General features: G+C 27.6%; 1 protein-coding gene across 2 annotated transcripts in view; it reads left to right on the top strand.

Annotated features, from left to right (window-relative positions):
* The window catches only part of LOC113556915 (protein eyes shut), a 41253-nt gene that overhangs the window by 13547 nt on the left and 4224 nt on the right, over window positions 1-23482 (top strand). For both annotated transcript variants that reach the window (XM_026962140.1, XM_026962141.1), the window contains exons 3-16: window positions 1215-1363; window positions 1836-1949; window positions 2934-3050; window positions 4408-4521; window positions 4631-4799; window positions 6379-7300; window positions 7847-8056; window positions 8183-8286; window positions 8823-9042; window positions 9144-9295; window positions 9847-9983; window positions 10152-10562; window positions 12330-12573; window positions 13927-14309. In XM_026962140.1, the coding sequence (XP_026817941.1) occupies window positions 1215-1363; window positions 1836-1949; window positions 2934-3050; window positions 4408-4521; window positions 4631-4799; window positions 6379-7300; window positions 7847-8056; window positions 8183-8286; window positions 8823-9042; window positions 9144-9295; window positions 9847-9983; window positions 10152-10562; window positions 12330-12573; window positions 13927-14309 (3446 nt within the window). The remainder of the gene's footprint in view (window positions 1-1214; window positions 1364-1835; window positions 1950-2933; window positions 3051-4407; window positions 4522-4630; window positions 4800-6378; window positions 7301-7846; window positions 8057-8182; window positions 8287-8822; window positions 9043-9143; window positions 9296-9846; window positions 9984-10151; window positions 10563-12329; window positions 12574-13926; window positions 14310-23482) is intronic.

The following is a 23482-nucleotide window of genomic DNA, read 5'->3' as shown; positions in this document are numbered from 1 at the left end:
TAATACCCGACTGTTTCGATAAAAATTTTCTTATTCCTACGATAAATATATTGATAATTTACTAACGATCGCTATTCTAATTATTTTTACAATATAATGATTAAGACTATTATATTCCCTTCAAAAGTCATAAGTGATTAGTTCCGGAATAAAAATAAGCCAAAGAAGTCACTTTGGAGTCTGCTGTATTGTATAAATAATAAGGTGTTACATATATATTGTCCTATAGGTTCTTCTTGTAAGTTGTAATACATAAATACATATAAAATTAAAGTATTATTATATTAAATAAATAAATCAAAAATAATTTAAAAAAGGAAAGTAAGTGGGTAGGTATCTATTAGATATAAATTTAGGTGTCGAGTGGTCGATCTACAGGACGAGTAAGGTCATTTTATTGACTATATTTTATCGTGTACACATACACAAAAAAAGATATCATTCAATGCTTCGTTCAGAATCTAAAATTCGAAAAATTCGAATATTTATGAATAAATTGCGTAAAAACAGTCGGAATATTTTGAAAATTGCATAATATTTAGTAAATAAATAAGTAGTATTATAAATACAGTATTTTAACAATTTAAATTTTGTAAATAACTATTTTTTTTTTATTTACTCTATTCTTTTATAACTTACTTAAAAATTCTTATTTTTCCTCTCCGAAAGTAAAAAATGTAAAACCATTAACCAATACATTTATCTCTCCGCTTAGAATCTAAAACATATAACTCATAATTCATAAGCAAATAAATATTTAAAGTTTTTAAGTTATTTTGATTGATTTATTGAATTATTTGAGTTAAAATAAAGGTTATACAAATATAAGTCAATTTATAATTGTGATTTTTATTGCATTATTCCAGATAATTTTACTATTTTTTTTTTTTGTTTCTCCTTTCTTTCTCTATAAATACGGAATTCTACTCATCTAAAAATATCATATGTTATTCCTGACCTATAAATAATATGGAAATAATAAATTTAATCTCGTGTTAGGTGGACACGGACATGCAGTAAATATAATTTTAAAATGTTTGAAATGCTCTGCATTGTTAAACGTGCTTGTTTAAACGGTAGTAACTTTCTTTTTGGAATTAGGTCCACACATGACGTATTTAATGAATATTACGTTCAATATGTAATCGAAATATCAATCGAACAACTCAATAACGCGTCATTCTAATTTTTAATAATATTTTTAATTTTTGCAGCACATACACTTGTTATTGCATTGATGGTTATACAGGTGTCCGGTGTCAGACCAACTGGGACGAATGTTGGTCTTCTCCTTGTCTCAATGGAGGACTTTGTCTTGATGGAATAGCTGATTACAATTGTTCATGTCCTGAAGGCTATACTGGTAAATAATAATAATAATAACATAGTCATATTATTAATATTATTTGTACTGTGTAAATGTCGTAAGTACGCAATATTATAAATTATAATACAAATAAATTCAGTTATACACCAATATTATATTTGGTTTCATATGACATGTATGTATAGAGAACAAAGATTTAAATTGTATCGGTCGCTCTAGAATACCGAAGAAAAGTTATTAAATTTTTATTTTAAGTGTTTTGAATACTCTAATATCATCTGTGCATATTATTTCATATTTTGAAATGAGCTATTAAAGTGAGCAGTGTTGTACACTCACAACAATATGTTTATATACTTTGTGGCTGGTTCCAATCGATTATCTTTTTTCACCGTTTGAACACTGACTTGAGGATAAACAGCATTTATTCTTTCTCAGGATAGGAATTAGTACTATATTCTACATTTTTAAGCTTTAAATATTATTTATTTATCTATTTATACCCCAGGACACGATTGTGAACTCAACGTTAACGAATGTCTCTCAAATCCGTGCCAAAATAACGGAACTTGTTTGGATTTCACCAATGGATTCACGTGTCAATGTTCCGCCGGCTACACTGGTCAGTTGATATTTTAATTTATTTCACGTTTTAATTTATATAGATACAATTTTATATGTATTGCTCTGGTTTTTATGCTTTGCAACGTAAACAGTTATTTTTCTCACAAATATTTCATGTTTATATTTATTTATAGATTTGTATAGTAATTATGTTGTTGTAATTTTTGGTATTGCATATTCTCTAGATATTTTTTGTGTATAGGGAGTGATTGGATGAACTCAAGAATTGTAACGTGAGTGTAGTAAATTTAATGTTTTTTTACCTGTAGTACTTACATTTATTTTGAACACAGATGTAGTAAGAATGCAACAGATATTTTTATCACATAATAATATAATCTATTACCTATTAATAACAAGTATTTTATTTTATTGATTTAAATATTAATAAGAATGTTAATATGTTTACTGTCTATATAATTATACCTACTGAATAAAATATTTATTACAGTTATAGAAATGATCATTGTATTGAAATATTATGAACAAAATATAGAATAGCTATAAAAAAAATGTAGAAACATTTCGGGGGATGGAGGGGTTATAAAAGAGAAAACATTTAAATTAATTAACAAATAAATAATATAAATGAACAAGATATATTTGAACAATAAATAATTATACCATATCATATATTCCGAAAGAATGATTATAAACAATTTCCAAAAGGCGCGTTTTTTTACTCTAAAATACTCTCTCTCTCTCTCTCTCTCTCACACACACACACACACACACATACATACATATCTAAATTAATATATTTTAGGTGAACAAATGAAGATAATAGTGCCTGCTTTTAAAGGAATTTAGCTTATTATTATTTAAACATATTATAATGAACTATGAAGTTTATTAAATGCAAAACGGTAAATACATAAAATAAATTTGCGTTTATTTTGCCTTATATTAAGTACACAATTTAATTATTTATTTTTTTAAATAAATTTACTTTATCAAAATTGTCAATTGTATACGTTTTCAGGGACAAGTTGCGAAATCGACTTGGCTGTGTGCAATTCAACAGGTGAAATACTATGTAAGAACGGTGGCGAATGCATTGAAGGTCCTGGTGTGTCTTTTTCGTGTAACTGCTTACCAGGTATGTCTCATTGATGACGATCAATTGACAGTTATATACTTAATACCAATACGTACCATACTCTACATCATAATAGTTATAATTTTATAACAATAAATCGTGGTGTCCATGTATATTTACTTGTTATAAACGTCTACCTAAATTACAACGTTTAGATTACGATAATAAAGCATTGGCCGTCAATAACACTATAATAAAAATATTATACTTATGTTTAGTCATCATAATAGTACCTACCATCATATATGAATTATATGAACATTGTTTGTCAACGTCGTCAATGACAAGTCATGTCCTAAGAAAAAACCAAGTTTCGCTATAATGCTATAAATATTCGAAAATAAGACCCAATATAGTATAAGTACTCATTCCATTAATATCAATGGTTTTACTTAAAACTTGTAGATTATATAATTAATAATTGATAAACAACCATCATTAATATTAATAATATTTTTAATAGAAAAATTTCAATGTTTCACGTTTTTATGAAATATTTCAGCATATTATGAAATATTTCATACTTCAAATACTAATCATAAGTATCTCTCAATATAACCATTGTGATGTGTAGGGTACGGAACATCATCCACTAATTTTTATTTTACATATAATTTTCATAGACACAAATATTTGACTTAACTATATAAATATCGAATTGCATTTTACTAAACGTTTAACGAACCGTTGGCGCCTTAATGAATGATTAAAATTGTATTCATTCATAAAATTTTTGTAAGCTTTCAATAATTTAATTAGGTTGTTAAAATATAGGTTACCAGCTCATTAAACTGATAATATAATTTTATATAATTAATTAATATAAGTATATTCAATATTCATACATACAAAATATAATATATATATATATACATATGTGTATCATTTTTTTGATATATATATATTTTGATTTTGTTTATTTTTCCACCCTTTCTATAAATAGCGGACAATATCGGTGAATGTGAGTATCCGGTATTTAGAGGTTTCACTGTATTTATTAATACCTGATATGTATGTTATAAGTACATGTATAAATGTATTTATGTATGCACGGAAAAAATAAAATTTTATAATTTACGAAATACAAATTCTCCTCGTCATTACACCACTGTCTAATTATAATACTAAGTTAAGGCTTATGTTTGGGCATATGTATAGGCAATAAGTTATGAATAGATTTTGGAGAATTCGAATGCATTTATTTAAGTATAAGAATAAGAAATACAATTTAAGTATAAGAATATAAGGTACACATTTTTTTAAAATTTGTAATGTACATTTTCATTTTTGTACTGTACACTAAAATAGGGGATGACCGCTTGCATATTAAGATATAGCATAATATTTCACATTTCAGGGTGGAGTGGGTGGACTTGTGAGGAAGAAATCGACCAGTGTGATTCTCGTCCATGTAAAAACGGTGGTCTGTGCATCAATAGACAGACAACATACTCGTGTGCCTGTCTTTTTGGTAATAATTACTTATAGACTATAAATAGTATGCTTATTATTGTTTAAATGATTGGATATTCGCAAAGATTTAAGTAAAATTATGCCTACAATGGCACTGGCTTATGCAGGTTACACGGGTCGTGACTGTGACGTGACACTGCGTCTGTGCGAAGAACATGAGTGCCAAAATCACGCACTTTGCTTAGTCGAGGACCAGATATCGGTTTGTTACTGTGTCCCGGACTATCATGGGAAATACTGCCAATATCAATACGATGAGTGCCAACTAGGAATAAGGTAAGGATATTTAAAAAAAAACCGGTACCATATTATCCTGGTATATCTACGCTTTGTAGAGCCATAATAATTTAATGTATAAGAAGTAAGCACATTGCTAGCTATACCAGGTTAAACATTAAGGTATATTTACACTAGTAAAGTAGTAATCGATATTTCTCATTTAGAGGCATGTATGAACTTTAAAATTAAAGTCAATTTACCTATTATCAAATTTCAAGGTAAGAATATTATTTAGATCATTTCATTTGTATTGGTATTGTCATTTTAAAATGGGTTATAATTATGTAAAATATTAGGTATAGGTAACTTTAAAATTTTTATAATTCACTTTAAAATAATATGAATTTATATTATTATTATTTATTATTTATATTAATATAAAAGTATATGATGTGACCTAGATAATATTCTTACCTTCAAGTTTTTAATTGTTTGATAATAGGTAAATTGACTCCAATGTTAAAGCTAAAGCTAACAACATAAAATTGATTCTACTGAACCCTGAAACAACAAATTTGTTGTTTTATGTTCGTAAGACGTAGAATGCGAGTAATGCATTACGTACTTTTAAAACAACGTAGTAAAAACCGTTTCACACGGACAAGGACTACTCAGGCTGTAATCCAAGTAAAGCAACCAAACTTTAATAGGTAGGTATTAGAAAGAGAAAATTTTGGACTTAACAATATCGTTTTTAGTTTTCCTATATCGAAATCACAAAAAAAGGTTATTCAAGTTCAAAAAACATAAAAATAATGGATTTTGAAACGATAAGAACTTTTTTCATATCACTAAGTGATATAAAAAAATTAAAAACGATGTTGCACAGCCAATGTTTTCCTTTTTATAATGTGGAAATTGGGTTGGTTAACTTGGATTACATGTTACAGCCTTAGTGTTTCTTGCCCGCATGAAACGCTTTTTCTATGTTGTACGTTTGTAAGACGGAGACAACACATGTGGATGAAGCTTCCCCTAAATATGTATATATAATCATTGTGGTGTTAAGTACAACTTTACAAGTTAATAATAAAATATCCTGTTTATAATATCAAAAGGGAAAAAGTAATTTTTGGTATAAACTGAAATAAAATAAATTACTGCATATGTATAAAAAAAAACTTATGCGAGGTGTGTGGTTTATGCAAATATTGAAGTTTTTTGCTGATCACTTGTCGTTTTTTTAAAATGATTTATCAAAGAACACGAATTTATAGAATTTATAAAAAAGTATTGAAAAGTAAGATTATTTTATCTATATAGTTCATAACAGATGCTTTTATCGATATTTTAATTACGAAGCAAGTTATGACAATTTTAAGATTATAAATTTTCAGTAAATTTTTAAATGACTTTATTAATTTGTTTTAAAATTAACATTTTTGAGATTATTTAAATAATAATTTTACCTTTTTATTAAATAATAGGTCAATTCATTCAGATTTTTAAAATAATTTCAGAATTATACCGATTATTGTATGAACGTAAAATATACCATGTTGTACGTTTGTTAGACAGAGACAACACATGTGAGTGTGGTGGTTTCCTCATAAAATTATTATTCACCTGTTTTAAGATGTGACAACGGCGGGACGTGTGTGGACGGCGTGGACGGTTATTCGTGTACGTGCCCGAAAGGCCTAACAGGCCAGTCGTGCGAGTGCGCGTTCCTGGACGATCACACGGCCAATTGCACTGGCGTCGTGGTGCCATATTACACGTCCAGTGGCACTGAGGAAACAACAACCACAACCGCCGCTGTGACTATCACCGCTCCAGCCACCCAGGTGGACGGCGAATACCCGACATCATTCGAGACTACGTTTGGAACGACAACGTCGCCGTCAGACGGCACCGGTTATTTCAGTATCTTCGTAGCTTCGACCACATATGCGGCGGACCGTCGCCCAGCGGCCACGTCCACCGAAATGTCGCCCGAACCACAGCCGTATACTGCCTACACGGATGCGGACGTGGGCGATGACGCATACGACACGACCGTGACACAGTCGACCGACACGATCCGCCCCGCTACTGATCAGACGTCCTCGCCCGACAGTATTCCCGACCAGGACACTACGACCACCGACGACGATGGAGCGATCAACACCTACGAGTATGACGCGCCCACGAACACGCCCAATCGGAGGTCGACCACCACCGCCACTGCAGTTGTGGCCAGTCGACCGGCCATCAGCATCTCGACGGACGCAACAAGTGAGGCAGCGGATATACCAAAACCGATAATTACCACCACCACCGCCGCCGCACAGTCGTCCAGATCGACGATTAATTATCGACAATCCGTGGTCACCGACCGAGACACCGGCACGTCGTTCACCGCGTTCTACGATGAAATGTCCACGGATTTCGATTACAATTTCACCAGCTTCGCAGTCCCGGTCACCGATCGCGGTCCGAGTGTTCGGGACCGGAATTGCGCCAATGTTTTATGTTTGAACGGGGGTCAATGTGAAAAATCAAAAACGGGACACAAAGTGAGTATGTTTGGTAACGCACTGCCACACGAATGGAAACATGTGAAAAAAATATTTTTTACAGTTCCGTGACGAAATTACATTTTACAGGTATACGGAAAATAAAATTGTTTTAATTTAGTTTAAGTAAAAGCCAATCGTTTTCTTATTAACCAATAATTTCCAGTTTTATCAATGTTATAAATGTCAATTTTTTATTTATTTGTGATAAATATCAAAAAAATAATATGACATTTTATTTCGTATTAATGAATAATAATTATGCGACGAACATCATACACATATTATTTGAATTTTCATATTTAATATTAATATTATTTAATTTATTTATTATTTTTTTTTTTTATTCGTATGTAGAGCAAATTAACTTTTTATGATCTTAATTTATGTTTTCCTATCAACATAGTAAAGTGTCAGGAATAAGATGGCACTATTGAACTAGGAGAATTTTTCAGTATTCCATCGTCATGTGTTCATTCTGGTCATAATAATATAATATATAAATTAAAGATCTTCATATTTATACTTACTGATACTTTTTTTTAGTGCAAATGTACATTTGGGTGGAAAGGTGAAATATGTAATGAGAAAATCGATATCAAGGTATCTGCGTTTACAGGACAATCATTTCTCAGCCATCGACTCTCTAACCGTTCTGGTGCTGAAATATCAATGGAAATACGAACCCTAGCGCCAAATGGAATTTTATTTTACGCACAAGTTACCACACACATGTACATGTGTCTTTATTTACAGGTAAATAATAACAATTAATAAATAAATACATTACTATTAAGACACACAGTGAATATTATTATAAAAAACAGATATATTAAAGTAAAAATAACATAATTATAATGTTCTACATAATATTGGTTACAGGATGGTTTGTTAAAGTTTCAATTCTCGTGTGGAGTGCAAACAATGTTATTCAGTGAAACCAGATACCGAGTGAATACGGGTCATCGCCTGTTGCTGACAGCCGCGTAAGTTTAAAATGTCAAGACCAAATAAAACACAAACCAATAAGACAAATAGTGTAGTAACGTAATTGTTACTAAAAATTACATAAGTTACTAACACTAGAAACGTTAATCTTCCAAAATAAATAATGTATATATTTAACATATATAGGTATATTTATAAAATAACATTTTTATTTTTCCCTTAAATTATTGCATAAAGTAATTTTTTCCTGTTATGTAATAATATGTTAATATATTGTCAATGTTCTCATATTATCTGTGTTACCAAAATTACTCAATAATATTATTATTTCATAAATTATGATGATTATAGGATTAGCACCACATTATTTTTTTTCAAACAAGTTAGATATAATACCTTTTTTAATTGAACTCTTATATGTATATAGGTACTTAATATTTTTTTAACGAAATCTGGTACCTACGATTTGTTTCTAAGCCATAAAATGAGTTTTAAGGCTTGTATCCAGTTACACCACTGGAGTAGTATAAATATAAATACCAATAAAGTAAACCAATTTCTTAACTGATCCTAGTTTGGAGCATGCCATGTCACATTCTATGTCCGACCACTGTAAGGCGTCTCTTAGGGTAAACGAAACGCTGGCTATGAGCGGTGAACAGGCGGCAGATACGGCGCCGGAGAAAGCAAAAAAAGTGGCATTGTTATATTTGGGAGGACTTCCGGCTGGTCAAAACGCTACAGCTGAACTTCCCGTCGCAGTAGGAATCACTGGTTGCATATCGCGTTTACAAGTAAGTGCGGTCTAGACTATCTGCAATGTTTGACTTTATAAAATCAATGGTATGGTAACATCATAATGTTATTGTTATATTAATATGATTTACTTATACAGATTGACGAAGTCGTTCACAACGTATACGAAAATGCCACTGACGGGTATGGCGTGATCGAATGTGCTTCATTGACGTGCTTGTCCAGTCCCTGTCAAAGTTATGCTACTTGTGTAGAGTTCGGAGACTCGTGGAACTGCCTGTGTCCATCAGGGTGCGTTTAATAATAATTAAACTAGGTTATAATAACCTAACCAGTGTAATGTTGATAATAATAATAATAATAATAATAACTACAAACCAATAATTTAAATTTTAAAAAATTATATTTTAAAATAATATTAAATATATTTGATAGCTATACCAAACGTCTATAATTAATAGTATATTAGGTAAATGTTTGCATTATTTATACGTCACGTTCAAATAGCATTATGTAATTGTAATATTTTATTTTTATTTTATTAAAATTGATGCCAATCGGCTTTGTCGTTTTACAATATAGCATAATGCGAAATATAAATACAATATACAAATATAATAACCTTAATAACAGTTTATTTATTTAAAACTTATATAACTTAGTCTAAAAACTAACTAGTTATAACGCTTTGTCCAATTGCAATACTTAGAATAGGTCAATAACGACGATAATTTTCATTTCGATAGGCTATTGTAACAAACGACATATTTACTACACATATACGCCTTTACCAAATAGCTAATTATTATTATTAATAATTAATTATATTCGTCGTCTTAAAGATTTGTCGGGAAAAATTGCGAGCGGTCAGTATGTGAAAACAATCCATGTAAATTTGGCGCCACTTGTGTGATCTACCCCGGAAGTGGGTTTATTTGTTTGTGCCCACTTGGAAAACATGGAATGTATTGTGAGCATGGTAAGTAATCATAGTATATTATACTCATTTTCATTAATTATTAAATATTATTATTTCCGTTGTTTATTAAATACATTTATAAAAAGTTTTCAGTTTTTAATCACCAACTGTTGAACATATTTAATAATAATCTTAAACTTTATTTACCCTTAAAAAATGTTTGTATAGATCTTGAGATTGGAGAACCGTTTTTCCCGGGCAGCGTTAGCGGACTTTCGTCGTTCGCCGCATACTCCATACCGGCTGAGATCCATCAAAGTTTCGAGCTGTCGATGCATTTCGTGCCGAATTTTATGGACCAAATCGCTTTGATGATGTATATAGGTCACGACGCATCCACCGATCACGTAGCCCTGAGTTTTATCAAGGGATATATTGTACTGACGTGGAATCTTGGTGCCGGTGCCAGAAGGATTTTCACGCCAAAGCCGATAAACTTTCAGCCGAAAAGGGCGCATGTCGTAAAATTGGGCCGAGATGGAAAAACTGCGTGGCTCATGGTGGACAACTTCCCAAACGTCACCGGTCAATCAGTCGGCCGCCTCTCTCAGCTTAACACAAAACCTGTGTTATACCTCGGTAACCACGTAACACATTACCTATAATGTATATCTATTCTGTTGTTTACTACTAACTATACTTGATGCCAATATTGTGTAGGTAACCCCAAGCACACCACTGATCGTACTTACGGATTTACGAATATTAGGGCTGTCACGCTGATGAGTGATGGCCGAATATCCGACATATTTTTGAGATGATATTATAAATATTTAGTATTTTTGTTTCAACATTCGCTTTCATTCATAAATAATAATAAACGTGTTGTAGAAACTTTAAATCGCGAGTAAAAACAAATTATTTTTGTGCAATATTTTGTATTAAATGTATTATTACTAATCATTAATAACTAATAATTATATAATATTGATGGAGAAAAAACAAAAAAAATAATTTGATAATATATTAATGATTATAATATTTTAAAACAATGATCATGATGGTAGTTAATATTAATATTACCTAATACAATAGTTTACGACAGTCCATAGTTCGTATTCCGTATTCGTGTTGTAGGTAGTAGCAGGCATAAAAGACAAAACTACAAAGATATTATTATCTTGGATCGTACGATTACGATTTATTATTTGACTACTTGTCTTTGCAAATAATGATTGTGTTAAAATCAACGCCTTACAGGCTTACAGCTGTAATAACCTGTAGAACGAACACTTGAAAACCTCAAATCACCCAACTTTGAGCAGCTTATAAAGCTTATTTTTCATATAAGCACACTTATATGAAAAATAATAATTTAAAATTCATAAAAATATCCCTACTATTTTATGACATTTTAAATATAGATTGTCATTTGAAAATCAAAAGTTAATAGAGATTTCACTATTAAATATAAGAGTGAAAAAAAAATAATAATGTTGTATTAAAAATCACGAAACTAAAAAAAAAAAAAAAAAAAAAAAAAAAAAAAAAAAAAAAAAAAAAATTTAAAAGTCAACACTAAGATAATGAGTGTTTAATGACAAAAGAATCACTCTGTAAACCTATTACACAGCTATACCTATATACCTAATATTGATGAAATACGCGATACGCGTACGCTGTACGAAATAAATTAATAAGTTATAAGATGGAATTTTATTAATTTCTAATTATTTTTACATGATCTATTAGAATAGAATTTGAATTTGAAACTGCCAAATCTGTGCTTTTATACACTTACATTTATATATATATTTGTTTTGCAGAGCTGCATACAAATGCATTGATCATCCATTCATCCATAAACATTGAGTTTATGGTAAATTATTACCATTATTATAATTGTATTAAAATATTCATAATATAGTAAAATTAATTATCACTGGATAAAATAATCAAAATAGTATAATACAGTTATGATTAATTAATTAATAATATATTAAAATTGCTCGTAATATTTACACCATTCAGTAGTATACAGATCAATCTTTTTGTTCCTTTAAGTTTTAGTTTTGTAAGTAATATTAATATTATCATATCAAACCTCTGCGAAATTAAGCTTACTCAGTAATTTATAACTACATCTAGAAAAACTTGTTTTTGCCATAAACATTTGAATATTTGATAAGCGTGTGAAACTGTGAAGTGAATAGATAAGATAGCAAGTGAATTTTCTTCACTTTTTAACTCATTTTTACTAGTTTTCATAGTTCAACTATTAGTAAAATAATTTTTGCTTATCAGTTTCAAGGTTATTGTTTTTTTATACCTAATACTACTATAGATTTAAACAGCGTGTTTAAAACATATTTATTGAAATAATATTATATCTTTATGTCATCCTAGGCGGTCACGAGTCTCCCGGAATGGCTGACTTGCCACACGACTTACCACTGCACACTGGATTCGTTGGATGCATGAGTGAGGTGAAGCTGAAAGCTGGTCACGTGACTGTCCCACTGAGTCTGTCACGTGCATATTCCACAGTAAACACCGGCAGGTCCGTTTCCCAGTGTTCGACTAACGAGTGTTATCGAAACAACATATGTCAACACAACGGTGCGTGCATTCAGCACGGTTCTTCGTTGGCGTGAGTGTCTTCATGTTTATTGTTTACATACATTTTATATTGGTATTTTTTTTTTTTTTGTAATGTCATTCATTTATCACATTTCCTCCTTCCCATAATAGGTTTAATCTGTTTTACATTAAACTATAATATGTATCATAAATGATGGGCAAATTCGTAAAACAAAATAAATTCATTCTTAAAAAAATCGAAATGTAAAACTTAATTTAACTTAGGTTAGGTTAGGTTAAAATAATGATTAAATAACATTGAATTTAAAAAAAATTCGAACTTTATACTCAAAAGTATAATACTCAATAATTACTCATAATACTTCAAATATTTTTATAAGTCTCTGAAGTTTAAATTTGGCAAAATTTAATATTCACGGTAAAAATAACCATTTATCATCATGATTTTCTGACTTAAATATTATTTAAAAATAAATAACCATAGAGAAAGTACTTAAAATTTTTACTAAATGTTCATATTATTTTTACTCTTCAATGTCGATGTACACTAAACACCTACTGTATAATTAAATTCAAAAATAGGTATACACTAATTATGTGTTATTGTATTTTAAGATGTAGATATGTCACAGTTATTAATACTTATTTTTTCACTAAATGAAAAACCTTAAAGTACAGAAAAATATAAGTACATGATTTATTTAAAAAAATATGTTAGTATTTATATAAATTGTAGGTATTAAAAGAAAAATCATTAACTTTAAATATAATTTTTATTTATTGCATTATAGCATTTGTAAGGGTAATTTTGTCAAGGCAATTATATATATGTCTATATTATGTATATTTACTGTTTATTATATAATATATAATATAGTCAATAGTAATATAGGTAGTGACAGTTAGGATTTCGTCGATTCCACCAGTACGGTAGTATTATTTTTTGTATATATAATGCAAACAACAATAATATTATATTTTTAAGCTTTTTATAAAAACCATTATTTCATAAATCCTGTTTAAAAAAAAGGGTCACTAGAGATCAAACCCACACATGACCTCTGTATGTATACACATTATACACCTCTAAATACTAATAATGTTAAATTATCGCTGTATATTTTTTTAAATGTACTGTAAAAGGTTCATTACAGTGGCCAGTCTAATAAATCATGAAAATAAATAGCTTAAAAACAAAATTTTTAGCATAATAATATCATTCTATTACCGTGTTATATAAAAAATGAACAATTTAATGGTTCAATCAAATTTAAAGAACTAAAAACACTAAATCTGTTTAAGGACCATTATCCCTTTATTGATTAATTTAATATTTAATGATTTTTCAAGCAGCCCAATATGCGACTATTGAGACCTATTATTATCGGTTGCTTTCTTGCAGGTGCGTGTGCGACGACGGGTGGTACGGTCCTGTGTGCTCGCACCGTTATAACGCATGTGACGCGAATCGGCACAACTGTTCGGACGGATCTACCTGTGTACCGGTGGGCGCGGGATACGAGTGTGACTGTCCGGCGGGCCGAACCGGCAAACACTGCGGCCGAGAAGAGCGGCTGTCCGACGTCCGGTTTCTGGGCAAGCGGTCGTTCCTGTCTGTGTCCGCGGCCGCAGAGCTCAATATGCAGCAGTTCAGTGTTGAGCTTGAGATCAAACCATCCGTCGAACACGGCATCGTGTTTTTCGTCAGACATGACGTGGCGAGCAAGAAGTTCATGTGCCTGTCACTGTACGGTGGTGTACTGGAATTGAGGATTTCTGTCCGAGGTATCAATCCACAATCATATTATTATTTAGTTCGTACTACACATTGGCACTGTAATTATTTTCTACGTGTAGGTGTAGTGGAGAGTGAGACATATAACGAACATGAATATAATTTAAGTCATCATACCATCATGACTATACGGTTGTAATGATGAACTTGTATAATTGTACTATTGGTTTGTGTTATTGAAAATGTAACCCCCCAAAAATATAGGAGGATTTATCATTTTTGGACTACTTATATATTTTGAGAAGAGCCCTAACATAGTAACATCTGCAAAAACCTAATCTCAATACGATGATATACTACATACTTATTCTACTCAAAAAGAAAAATGCGCCCTTGTTCAAAATGCATACAAATTATACTTTTCTAATATTGATACAATAACAATATTATACATATATTTGAGTATTATACAAGTACAGTATACCTACCAAAGTAGGTAAACAATGTAAAGATAATATTTTCAATGAAACAACATAATAAATTAGACACTGTATCTTGGCAGGAAAATCTCAATAAAACTTACAAGATGGGGACAATTTGTGTATTCTTTGTTAAAAAAAAAAAAATATACAACTCATTATAAAAGGCACAAACATCTTTTTCTTCAAACTTTTTTCAAATAAATTTAACTTTTAATACCTAACTAATACTTGAAAGAACACCAACTGTCTCTTAAGTATTGTTCTTGTAATATTGTAATGTACAATTATTGCAATTATTAACAAAATGATATAAACTACCGCAGGAAAAGAACTATATATCTGAAGCTTAAAAATCGAATAAAATAATAATAAAAAATATAGTCTTATTTCTTTATTTGGAAATTGGACCTATACCCATATGACTATATAAGTATAGTATATATCATATAAATACAAATTATGACAATAATAACAAAACGTACTAAGTACAATAATGTAACAATACTATAATAATTAACAATGCATAAACAAAGTTTTAGAAATCTACAGTAGTCAGAATTGGAATAAATACTAAGTGATTTCTCAATGATTCGTTGGGTAATAATAAATAATTTAATAATCAGCGTGAAATCAATAACAATATAGTATATTGTTTGTACGCTTTAATTAATAATACGTCCAAAATATGTCAAATACGAACAGAAAAACATCTGATTTAAAAATTTTACATTTTAATGTACAATAAAATATTATACTTGTGACTCTTCGGGACAACATAAAATGCCCATTCAATAATTCAACCATTGTCCACAGTATTACTAACAAATAATAATAAAATAAATTACTACTTACTATACTTATTTAGTAATAGCCAATAGGTATATAGTCTGACAATAGGTAACCGCTGAGAATCATGTCCAATTTTTTATTAAAGTACTTAAGGTTTGAAAAGGTTTTGTCTGTGGAATGTTTTAAAAAAATAGCATAAATTTAAATAAGTATTTACATTATTTCAAAATTATTAACGATAAGAATTTAAAATATTCTTCTTTTTTTTTCTTTTTTTTATTGAATGATAAACAGGCGGGTAGCCCTTTACAAATGATATAATATAACATAATGACAACAACCAAGAAACACATAAATGCTGTAATAATAATACAAAATTTAAATACTGATTTTACAATTAAATATATAGGACTTAGATTAAATGTACACGACTAGAAACAATATAGTGACTAATGAAAATTAGATAAATTAGATTTTTTTAGTAACAATAAAGTATTAAGTTTAAAATTGATACGAGTAGAATTAAAAAAATCAAGATAGTGGAAGATTGTATTGGCTAATTTAAGAGCTTTTATTTAAATTATTATCATCACAATAAAAATGTCAACTTATTTTAAGCTATTAAAAATATTTGCAATTTTCCATATAGTTCTTTTTATAAAAAATGATAAAAATGTTATGATCAATTGTTAAAACACATTTTTTACATAAGTTTCAAAAATTTTCAAATTATCAAGATTATGAAATCATGATAATGTCGAGGGATATAAATACATAACTTTAATAAATTTAGTTACTATAGTTTTTCAAAACTCATACTTAAAAATAATTTTTGGAGTGGAATAGTGTATTTATTGGTTTTACAGTGATGCAAAATAAATAAACAATGTTTTTTCTGACATCGCCTTTATCAGTAAAAAAAAAACAAAAAATATTCAACTTTGCTAACTGTTTCTTGTAGTTACTTGTCTAAAAAAATAGATGAGAGATTGAAAAGAAAAAAATTCAGTACTCTTTAAAACTTTAATTGGGGGAAAAATTTTATTACATAAAACCAATTTTTCTTTTTACATACTAAAAAGTTATAATTATAGACTTCAAATGAAAAAACATTTAGGTTAAATTAATACAATTTTTGGTATTTGTTAATGCTAAAACTTTTGTCTTTCACATTAATTGAGTTATCAATAATTAAACATTTTAAAACAATTAATTATAAGAACAAATAGCAATTATTAAATTGTATTTATTTATTTTGATTAGATAAATTATAAAAAAAACCTTACTGTTGGAAATCATAATATTAATATTCGTTGTATTTGCAAACAACCAGTGCTTGTTATGTCTGTTGTTTGAATTGTGCTGTACATGTATTTCTTGCTCTAGAAAATAGAATAAGTTTTTAATGTTATATTTCAAAATAAAATCGATTAATTGATATATTAACTATTATATTTCAATAATATTAAAAATTATTAATCTCAATTATATACAATATAAAATTTTAATAATTTATAAAATAATTTAATTTTTTCCTCAAAAATATTGTACTTTATTCTCACTATTTCAATATAAAGTGTATTGACTATACAAATTAAAATAATTGAAGTATTAATTATTAATAGTATTATAACTCATTAAATAATTATTTAAGCTGCAGAAAGTTTCACATCTACAATGTTTATTATGAACAAAATAAAAAAAAATATTCTAGTTTCTCCTTTAAATATGACGTGTATTATATACGAGTATAATGCTAATATGGCAGAATATTACAAACGATAAAAACAATAAAGTTTATGGTTTTTATCATTAATTTTTATCATCTAATCTTTAAGAACTAAATGTCATCAAAATATTACGATAAACTAAATAGAGGGCCACATGCCCTTTTATGCTAGTGTTTTCTTAATAAATCGATAGTTTATTACTTTATTACTATTGCTATTTAACATCAACATAACATATATACAATAAGATTGAATCAAAAGTTATAGAACGAGCGTTTGTTGACAGTTGTCAACTAAGTAATATATAGAATTAATTTAAAGTATAATAAAATATAAAAATTCTTAAAAAAAATTCTGTTAATATTTCAATATCGAAAATAATTTAAACCGGAAAAATCACAATCAATTTTTATGACCGTTTGAAGTTCAAATGTTTATGATATTGAAAATTTGCCCATAAATAGTTATTCTTATTAAATAGTTAAGTTAACCTTAAAGATTTTTATATTTTTTTTACTCGTAATAATTCAAAAACGAATACCCATATTTGAAGTTTTAATTATTAAAAATGCACAAGCACAATTTTTTGGTTATATGAATTTAAAGTTAAAATTTTTACAAAATTCTTCAAAATCAGAAATATTATAAAACAAGTAAGTATTTTTTGTACACAAATTACAAACATACAATTGATGTGATTTAAAATTTACATAATATTCCTCATAACGCAGGGCTCGGATTTATATGTATTTATGAAACCAAAATATTTATTTATGCTACCAAAAATATACATAAATATATGCTAAAAAACTCAAAATATGTATTTTACTAATATGATTTATTTATTAATATTTAATTGTATAATATATCCATATGAGTTTCTAATGAAACAAATTATATTTCAAATAGTAAAGTTATTTAAAAAAAAGTAATAAAAGTTATAAAATATACATAAAAAAATCTAAAAAAAAAAAAAATATTAATTATCTTGATTACAACTTATAATAACATGCATTTTTAAATTTTCAAATTCAAAAGAACATAATAATTATTGGCATTTAACAAAGTTTCCCATCTGGTTGCAATTGGTTGTGGAGGGAGGCTTAAATCCGGGTACATATTTTTAAATATTTTGATACTGCTAGGAGCTTTTATAATATCTTTTTAACTGTAGATATTAATTAGTCTATTTTGTAAATTTTGATCATGTGGTTTCTGCTATTTATTTAAATGCGTGTACTAAATACGTTGAACAGATCATTTAATGAACAAATTGTCAAAATATGTAGGAAAAAATAGAATTATTGAGAATTATTTATAAACATGTGCTTATGAAAAAATATGTAAAAACACTAAAAACATGTAAAATAAAATGTAGTTCATTTCATTGGAACTTCCTTGAAACGAATTTATTTATCACCTAAATTAATTTATCAAATCACAGTAAAAATATTTATTTGAATATAAATCCGAGCCCTTATGATACTTATTAGCCATAAGTAATTTATACTAAAACTAAATAATTTAAAAATAATTCTAACACAATTATTTTCTATAGATATTTATTTTTAATAAATTGATCCTTGATAACTCGAGCTATTAGCTATGGGATTTTATGTTTGTTACTCTAAGGTATGGTAATGTAAGTTTTTAGAGTATGTGATTAGTGTTTGTAGTTTCTCATTAAGAACCTGGGAGTGTCACACATACCAAACCTAGCAATGCTGAATGGTGCACTTATTAGTGACTGCGCCCAAACACCAGTACACCACATCATGGCCTTATAGATATTTTTTCTTCAAATTTGAATGAAAATACATACTTTAACGATGTTAATTATTTTTATATAAGTAGTTCAGATATAATGTACGATGAACCTATTCACACTGTTTTTTGGTATTTAATCAAAAGTTAATAACAGTAATATAATATAGTAAATTAGTAAAATATGTATAAATGTATAATTATGATAATTAAATACTAATAATATAATATATGCGATTATGTTTTCGACAAGTATTAATTCAACCTACCGTAATACTAAAAGTAAGATAAATAACTTTCATCATCAGTGATGATTTAATGATAATTCAATGATATATTATTGAGTTCAAATTTATCATAATTATACAATGACCCGCTCAACTCATAAATCATAATGTATAGATAGTGATACCAACTTGCTTACGTTTTTTATTGATTGAATTTAAAATAATTATTTATTATTATATAGAAAACAATAATAATGTAAAACCATGTTATCTATTGTAGGTACCTATACCTACGATAGATTGTTTTCTGAACATGAATTATTTTACAAAATGAGGGCTAGAATATCAGATGTGTATATAATATAACTAAACTATGAAATAAAAAATAGCCGAGAATAATAAAAATTATTATTAATTAACGCGTTTAGCGCAACGCATTCCGAAATTCGCAAATACCTATGTCCATTTTAATTACGTCCGACGCGTAAGATGCGTACGATAAACTATAGACTTGCTACAAATATTTTTAGTGCTCAATAAATGAAAAAAATTAATTCCCTTATTACCCATTTTAGTTTGCTTAGCTACTGCATTTCATTATTTATCCTTTCTCTATATTTAAGGTGCCATTTATTCCATAAAAATAAAATTCAGTCATTCAAAAAAGTAAAAATCTTAAAAAAATTTAAGGATAAAAAATATTTAAAAATATAATTTTTTAATAAAAACGTTGTTTTTTTCAAGAAAGTTTTCACAACTTACTGAACTCAGCAATTCATTTTCATTTCTCTATAATGTAATTGGGATTTCTGATTCTTACGAAATTATGAAAATGTTTAAAGATTTATACAAATAGCAGTAATAGCTCTAACTTTGAGTGATGGATTAAGTTTGAATATAGTTGCTATAGGTATGTCACAAAAAATAGGGGGAGTGGAGGGGCTAGGTTAAAATGAGAACACAAATTTTTGTTTTTAGAGGTGGCAAAATTTGATTTTGCCTAGGGCACTATTTTTACTTGAGCCGGCCTTGGTAACCAGTAAATGGTATCTTGTTGATACTTTAAATTTTTAAAAATAAAAAAATTCTCAGTATTTTTCTTAATATTCAGGAGAACGAAGAAAATTTTTATGTCAAATTAGCTTTGACAAAATGTATTTCTTTGTTTTGTAATAATTCAAAAACAAATAAACTATAGAAACTCTTTTACAAAATCATATTCTAAACGTGAACGTGATGAAATAGTTTTAAAATAAATACAAGGTTATAAGTTAAATAACCTATATTAAAAAAATGTTTTAATCAATTTAAAACACACCATTCTTTTTTGTACACCATTCTACGGTAGTTAATATTAATTCAAAAGGTATTCTAACTGGACCTTAAAGGTACATATTTTTTTTTTTACATAAAAAATAGACTATTTAGTATTTTGACTTACTTGTCTAGTTTCATTTGATGAAGGAGATTAATTTCTTTTTTCAATTTTATACACACTGCCTCTAGTTGTATTTTTTTCTTTTCCACTTCGATTTCCTTCTCCTTCCTCTTTGTTTTGCTTAACCTGGACGCCTCATTATTCTTCTGCCGTTTTTCATTGTCCAAATCACGCCCGGTTGAATTCATGATAATTGAACTAGATTCAAAAGAAATTTAATTTAATTTTTATAAAAAGTATACTTACTTATAAATATGTAAAAAAATAGATATTTTTCACTAATATTTGCAAACCTTAAAATAAATTCGTCCTCGTTGATATCTAAATGTAAAATGAGTGTATTTCAAAGCGTTCAAATAGTTAAAATGGTAGTAGTATTTCACTAATGTACCTAATTTGATAATATTTTCTGTTTTATTATTCTGGCCCATTATTCCCTATTGAAAATATACTGTACAGAATGTCTATAAAACATATGAAGGTATTTAATAATTATGTTGAAAAAACTCATTTAAAAACTATTAATGGTTATATGTGTGTAATTTGTAATTGGTAAAGCGTAAAAATATCTTATAAATTACTTATTAATAATATAAAATGTGTAATGTATTCCTAAACTGTTTAAGGGAGGTGTAGATATTCAATATAATACTAATGAACTATTATACCAATAATTTACCATTTTACCAAACCACCGTTTCTATGAATTATAATTATTCTACATCACTATCACGGATTCACGACAATATTGTGCGCAACGACAAACTTATTTTGAATATGTCTCCATATATATTGAAAAAAAAACTTTATTTATTGCAGATTGTGGTAATATGTGCATAATCGAGCATAAAAAAAATTGAATAAAATGTTGGTTTTAATTCCACATTTTTAAAAATAAATATAAAAGTATATTTATTTTATTTTATCTGGGTGAAAACAAATATCAAATCATTACTACATTTTATAACTAAATACTAATATAATAAATAATAATAATTTATAATTGTAATATATATAATATATTTGTATATTTATATGGTGGACACTTTAGAGATTGTAAAATCTGGTTGCTTTTTTAACAAGCAATAAAGTTTTATTTTGCATATTTTGCATATTTTTGAATTTTTGTATGTATATTTAAAAATGTTTATAGCATACAAATTTAGGCCCTATATATAACTAATAAAAATAGTGAGCAATAGTAAAAAGTGCTGTCTTAATATCTAAATTTTCTGTCATTGATAAAATTAGATATGTGCAGAATTTCTTGGTTTTGTGTAAAACTATCATACATTACAAATGGTTAACTATTTATTATTTAAAAATGTTGTTAACTCAGGTGGAATGATCAACCCGTTAAATGAAAGTGAAATTACTGATGCCATTAGTTGTTTTTGAAGAATTCGTTGTACTTTAGTTTTTTTTCAGTGAATCATCTGTGTATCTAACCAGTTTCAGTAACCTACGACAATAATAATAATTTTAAAAATAAATTAAAACAGTTTAAATTTATATATTTCAAAAACAACAATAAGTTACAAAAAAATTAATTAATTAATAAATTTATCAAATTTATCAAAAACTGTTTTAAGTACTAATTTAAGAAAAAATGAATTATTTTAAAACATTTTATTAACAAAAGAAAATTTTTAATTAGAAAAAATAATAATAAGTTGTATTAATTTAATCTGTAATTATTGTTTTTTTTTTTAAATCCTAGTTCTAATTATAATTATTGAATATTAATAATAACAATTGTTACCTGTAAAGATGCTGTGCCCATTTTTTTTTATAATAATTGCTGAGTACCGAGTTTAATGGTTCAGTATGTTTTAAAATGTGCACTTTTCCAATTTATTAACAATTTGACCATCCATACACAATTACGACATAACATTTTTTCGTACTACACTTGATACATCGTTAACTACTTTTTTTATCGATCTTATATATTTTTATAAATATCTACTGTAAAACAATAGATCTTGACCTTTTTTAGATTTTATAAATACCTTATAATGACTAGTGAAAAACGTACAGAACAGTACAGTGTAGGTATTAGGTAGACACGAAAAGAGAAGAGTTCACTGTTCAGTCACAATATTGCGTACTAACCCGGCTATAAGAAAAAAACTATAATAAATATAGAATATAGATGGTCTCAAAAATGAATATTGCAAAAATACAGATATCGTGTTAACTATAATTATATAAATGGTGCTTATGGAACTAAATTATTTTTTTATTGTATTTCATTTATCGTTGTATCATTATTTCTGACTACAAAGTTATTTTAGACTTAAAACAGTTAACATATAATACTCATTAAAAAGTAATGAAGTATTTTTAGGGGCATTAAGTTAAAGATGGATTAAAATATTTTTCTTATTAATTTTAGATAATATACTTACCTTTTATATATATTTCATGAAAAATTAGTAATAGGATATAATATAACATGGACAATGGTACTCTTTTAAAAAACGCGTATGTCTAACAATGAGTTGACCAATTAGGTCATCACGATAATCAGTACCTATTTTAATAAATTCAGATTAAATATATTGGAGTTCTTTAGTTTTGGACTTAAAGTAATAAGAGTTTTGGATTTGTTATCTACTGATTCTAATCAAAATTCGACGCCCGTTTTAAAAATATTAATATTCTATAAAACTTTAAAAAGTGCTTTGCTGTGTTTACCTGTATGTGATTTTATTAGTTACTTCCTTTATTATTTTAAAAATCATCGAAAAAGAGATTTGAAATATTAATTAATAAAGATTAAGTAATGAT

The sequence above is a fragment of the Rhopalosiphum maidis genome, chromosome 3 (genome assembly GCF_003676215.2).
Source record: "Rhopalosiphum maidis isolate BTI-1 chromosome 3, ASM367621v3, whole genome shotgun sequence".
In the NCBI taxonomy this organism is placed as follows: domain Eukaryota; kingdom Metazoa; phylum Arthropoda; class Insecta; order Hemiptera; family Aphididae; genus Rhopalosiphum; species Rhopalosiphum maidis.
This window is presented reverse-complemented; position numbering and strand designations above follow the sequence as displayed.